The sequence below is a fragment of the Parasteatoda tepidariorum genome, chromosome 11, assembly GCF_982258835.1.
Source record: "Parasteatoda tepidariorum strain Cologne lab strain chromosome 11, Ptep-v5.0, whole genome shotgun sequence".
NCBI lineage: Eukaryota > Metazoa > Arthropoda > Arachnida > Araneae > Theridiidae > Parasteatoda > Parasteatoda tepidariorum.
This window is the reverse complement of record NC_141765.1, coordinates 67713600-67719599: the sequence shown is the minus strand read 5'-3', so window position 1 is coordinate 67719599 and position 6000 is coordinate 67713600. Positions and strand designations below refer to the sequence as shown.

The following is a 6000-nucleotide window of genomic DNA, read 5'->3' as shown; positions in this document are numbered from 1 at the left end:
TAAATGTGTAATAAATAAAATAATTTTGTGATAAAAATGATAAATGAGGTTTATCTATTGTCAACACATTGGTCACTTTCATTTACGCCTGAAAAAACAGTCAAAAAACATAATTTTTGTAACTGGGCGGGGCTACCCGACACATTTTGAAAAGAGATGAAAAACATATTTTTTTAAATTTAGATTTTTTTAAATTAAACTATTCTTTTTCCGGTTTATTCTTTTTGTATTATTTAATTAGATGGTAAAACAATAGAAACATACAAAAATATTGATTATTACTCAATATTATGCAGAAATATAAGCAATACTCCTTAAGTGGGCGGGGCTACCCGACTCTCCCCTTTATATATACACATATATATAAATGCATATATATATATATATATATATATATGCAGAAAAAAACTGATAAAATGAAATATGAAAAAATTACTGCATAAAGGTGCAAAAAAATTAGTCTTCAAATATTTTATGAACAATTTTTATTTAAATGGTGACTTCATTTAAATAATTAGCAAGAAACAAAACTTATAAATTAATGAAATAACAATGTGGTTTGAGCGTCTAGAATAATGGTGACTACATACACTTTAGAGACGCAATTAGCTACTTTTCTTCAGCACTATTAGAACAATCAGAACTATCAACATTAATTAAAGTTACAAAAGTGTTTGAGCTATCAACGTTTGTCACATGCTGATTTGCCTCTCCTTCCAATTGTATAACAGTCACATCACTGCCGCTGGATCGAGGAGTGCTTGAATTTCTCGCTTGAAAACCTTTTCTTAGGGACCCATTATCCTTTTTACTAAGTTTGTTGCTTTGAATATGTTGTCTACAAGTACCATTTAGTCCTTTTTTACTCCTTCTCAAAAGAGGTCTTTTTTTTCTTGGTCTTTCTAAATCAGCTGATCCAGGATCTGACGTAGTTTCAGGAATTGGTGTTTCTAACTCTCTTGTGGAGCCTAATGAACTTGCACGGCCACATTCTTCTTCTTCTGACGTACTTGGTATTCGGTGTTTTCCTCGAAGAACGTTTTGCAATGCTGCAGCTCTTTCGACCAAAATGCGAGTGGAAAAATCATCTTTCCCATTCACATGTGATCGTCCATTTGGTAAATGGTTTCCATTATTTAACGTTCCATTCATCTGAACTGAATCTCCATTCGTATGTTTGCACTCAGCAATATGATGGTGATGATGATGATGCTTGGATTTTGTTAATGTTTTTTTACGTAAATTTTCTTGAGAGCTTCGTGAACCTCTCGACGTAGTTGAAGAACGATCAGATGTGGGTGTACTTCGATCGCTTTTATCTACACAAACATGCTCAAATGAACATAATGGCAAATGCTGAGTAAGGTTGAATCCTTTAGTGGCACGGTTCCTTGACATACTATTTGCGAGTTTACTCAAGCACAACTCGAATTCGCTATCATCTCTGGTTGCAAGAACATTGCCCAAGTGACTTAAATACCTATTTAGTGAGCAATCATCAGTCGGCTGTATGACAGAGTCTGCTAACTGAGCTAAACACTTGTCGATTGTCGATTCATTTTCATCTTCACTAATATCCTCACGGTTTTCTTCTCCGCATCCATGTGGTGGGACAGGTGTATTTAAGGAATCTTCAGTCATGTCTGAATTGGCAACTGATATAGAATCTGACTCGATAGATGGTGTCTCTACAAACCTATCACATTCATTTTCATTGTAATTACTAGTAGAAATGTCATCAGGATCTTCATGGATGTGAGATATTCTTTGTTTAGGAAGAGAAACTGCTTTTCCAACCCTGGGAATAGATATAGAGTTTGGTGAAGGAGAACACCTTTTTGTTTCCCTAAAAGAAAAAAAAAATATCGATAGTGTTTTTTTATTTTATTTCTGGAATCATAAAAGAAAAAAAATACTAATTTTCATAAATTATGTAATTTACAACTAAAAGAGACAAATATCAAGCTTGAACTCTAACAATGATGGTAAACTTATAAGTGGTATTGCATATACTGTGAGATCTTTTTACGGACAGAAACTGACAGTAGCTCAAATTAAAGAAAATACTTAATCACTGCGAGAAAAATAAACTGACACGGATTTACAGAAGTTTTCAGAAAATTTCATTACCTGACTGTTTCACAAGATCCATTTGATATGGAAATGATGGTTTTCTCTGCTCCATCAACAACTTTAGAGGCAGGCACTATTTCAGGTGTCTTATTTCTAAATTTTTGTTTACCCTTTTTTCCATTTGTTGAAGAGGGAGTAGACGATCTAGTATCATCTGTTTCACTAATGACACCGTGATTATCATAACAATGGTTTTTGCTACTTTCTTCCGTCACAAGTAGTTCTTCATTTTTTCGTCCTTTTAATAAATGACGTTTAAAAATGTTTTTTGAAACATTTTTTTTAGTTTTTTGTGGCTGTAAAGTCCAGTTATCGTTATTTTTCAAAGTTGGGCTAGTTTTTGAGTTTTCACTTTTAGATTTGCCGAAATTTGATTTGAATTCCTTAAAGAAAAATTCCCGAATCATATTTTTCTCCTTTGGTAAATCAGTACTAAAATTAGGAACTGTTCTTTCTGATAATTTTTTTGCAACTTGTGTGGATAGTTGTAAATATTCCTCAAGAGAAGGATGCTCACTATCCTCGCCTAAGTTATACATATCCAAATCGGTACTTAATCGACTATCGTCATCTGTTTCTTCATCACCCGTGTTTTCACAATAGTCAACTTCTTTCAGAACACTGGAGGATGTTACGACGCTAGAGCCAGAGATTACTGACAAATTTTCTGAACTTTTACCAGAAGTTTTGGATTTTAATGACGGGGCTTTTCCTGGTTTTCTGAAACTTGAATTTAGAGAATCTCCTGATAAAGAGTCCTCTGAAGTTTCTGAACAGTCAGTTGAGTCTCCATCATTTATTCCTCTAGCATCCCCGTTTGCTATGTGTTTTTCTTTCATTGTTGATGGTTGACTGCTTGAAGAATTACTCATTGCAGTTCCAGGTCTTGCACTGGACTCTGTAATATCTTCTTCGCTCTCATCTATAAATATAAGAGCACTAATTAACGACTATTTCAGAAAATATCAAGCATTACATCGATATACACCGAAGAGCCATTACATTATGACCGCCCTGCTAATAACATGTAGGACCACCTTTAGCCCTCAAAACTGCTAGCACCCGCCGTGGCATTGATTCCACAAGATGCTGATAGGTAGTCTGAGGTATCTGGTACCAAGCGCTCACCAACTGGTCCTGCAATTCTCTCACATTGCGAGGTGGTAGCGTGGCAGCACAATTTGGTTTTCCAAGTAGGACCACAAATGCTCTATTGAACTAAGGTCAGGTGAATTTGGGGGCCAAGACATGACTTGAAAGTCACTGGAATGTTCCTCGAACCAATCCATGACGATTCGACCCTTATGACATGGTGCATTATCCTGTTGGTAAGCACCATCCCCCGCAGGAAAAAATGTTGCCATGAATGGGTGAACCTGGTCTGCAACTATGTTCAAGTAGCTTACAGACGTCACGGATTGTTTTATGAGGATTATGGGTCCTAATGTGACCCATGAAAACATTGTTCCTGGGCGAGAAACCATGAAAACCTGGACGAGCCCATTGTTCTAGATGGAGGGTGGTCATAATGTAATGGCTCTTCGGTGTATATATATATATATATAACAAACACTAAAAAAAGGAGAAAAAAAGGGATTTTGAATAGAGGAAGAAGAAAAGATTAATTAAAAATTAGCAACAAAAAAATATAACCTCGTTATCAGTTCACACGATATACAGTGCGCCCGCTAAAATACGTTATAAACCCAATAATATTTGAAGGGCAAGAGCTATAGACAGGAAAGTATGGCCAGGGGCCAGAACTCACCACATGAAGATGATTGCACTTTGATTTACTTCTATACCAACCAACCATGCAATATTTTTGTGTATCATTTTATTTGCAGTTAGTTAAAAAGATTTTCAATTCAGTAGAATTCTTTGGTTTAATGCATTGTTAAAGCTCCTTTGTTATACCTACTACAGATTTAAAGTATGAATTTTTTTTTTTGAGAAATGAAACATAACTGATCTGAAATATAGTGTTGCTTGGATATATAGCTAGTGAAATATAGTGTTGCTCTAGCTTCATATTCACATATTTCATTCGAAGCCTCTGACACGAGTTTGACTCACCTTATAGTTATTTTGGTATTTCTCAAATGCGTGTAGAGTCAGAATTAATATGTGATTTAATACTATTTTCACTTAAGTGGTGCAACATTTGGAAAGGATGCACAACTCAAAATTTCTAATTAATATTTTCTAATTAATAATAATAATTAATAATAATAATTAATAATTTCTAATTAATAATAACAATTAATAATTTCTAATTAATAATAATAATTAATAATAATAATTAATAATTTCTAATTAATAATAATAATTAATAATAATAATTAATAATTTCTAATTAATAATAATAATTAATAATTTCTAATTAATAATAATAATTAAAAATTTCTAATTAATAATAATAATTAATAATTTCTGATTGACAATAATAATTAATAATTTCTAAACTACTCAGATGTTAAAAGTTTATCTTCGGCATTAGGAAACTTCTAGCAATATTTTTCTTCGCGCCAGTTGCTTTAAGATCCCACTCAGATATAACTTAATGATTGGGTTAACAACAGTCTGGAATGGGACAGGATTGTGGTTTTTCCAGTCTTCTGAACTGTGCCAAAAGGTGATTTAATTTAAAATACATGTATTGTATTGCTGGTTCACAAAAATTTGTTGAGCAAAGACCAAATTTCATACTAACGAAGATAAGCTTTACATATTTTGATTACTTTGAAACCATTAATTGGAATCACACAACAACTTATTACAGAGTACTTTAAGAAATGCCAATGCTTCCCTGTTACTCCTAAGCTGCATAGAGGTGTTATAAACTTGTTCAAGAGATTTCGATTAATATATGCAAACATGAAGCTAACGATGGATATATTCTTTCAACACTAAAGTCTAGACCAGTTATGCCTCATTTCTTCAAGAAATTGAATTATATCTAAACTGCTGTTTGTAGAAAATGCAACACCATGAAGGAATCATCAGAATCAAATGAAATTCGCAGCAAATGTAAATTATAGGATATTATGCAAATTAATAAAGTTTCAGAGCCATCGCGCGTGCGTGGCGCGCGCAGCGCCCTCTGAATTGATGCTGAAAGCGTATAAATAAAGTGCTGTAGCGGGACGTTGAAAATAGTCTATGATTATTTGTTAGTGGCAAACGTTTAGTGAGACCTGAGTATGCCTCCACGACGGAAGAATAAGAAATTCAAGCAACTTACGGAGTTTGAACGAGGGAGGATAATCGGCCTTCGAGAAGGAGGATTTTCCTATCGCGCAATAGCAGCTCGTATGCAGCGGAACAGTTCCACAGTGATGCGAGTTTGGAAGCAGTGGACCGACGAGCACCGAACAACTCGAAAAACAGGCACTGGACGACAGAAGGTGACGTCAGAGCGCGATGATCGACACCTGCTCCGCATGGCGGTGAATGATCGCACAGCTTCCTCCAGGCAGCTGGCAGCACATTGGTCTACTGCTACAGGTGTACAATTGTCGGCTTCGTCAATTCGTCGTCGTCTGCTGCGCCGTGGATTGCGTGCAAGGGTGCCATTATACAGGATTCCCCTCACGGCGGATCATCGACGGCTGCGTCGGCAGTGGGCTCTTGAGCACAGAGACTGGCGAGCTGATTGCCACCAAGTTGTCTTTTCAGATGAATCACGCTTCAATTTGTGGACCCATGATGGCCGTGTTCGTGTTAGACGTTATGCCGGTCAACGCTGCCTTCCTGAGTGTATTATTGAACGACATAGTGGTCGAACACCCGGAGTTATGGTCTGGGGTGCGATTTCGTATCATGGACGATCCAATTTGATACGAATTGAGGGTAATCTCAATAGCA

The 6000-nt window shown here is 35.6% G+C and overlaps 1 protein-coding gene across 1 annotated transcript in view; it reads right to left on the bottom strand.

Annotated features, from left to right (window-relative positions):
* Nucleotides 1–476: 476 nt before the first annotated feature.
* LOC107437532 (uncharacterized) overlaps nt 477–6000 on the bottom strand; it is a 72648-nt gene continuing 67124 nt past the window's right edge. The window contains exons 9-10 of the mRNA XM_087155323.1: nt 2131–3055; nt 477–1846 (exon numbers count right to left, since the gene is read on the bottom strand). Coding sequence (XP_087011449.1) covers nt 610–1846; nt 2131–3055 — 2162 coding nt within the window. The 3' untranslated portion in view covers nt 477–609. The remainder of the gene's footprint in view (nt 1847–2130; nt 3056–6000) is intronic.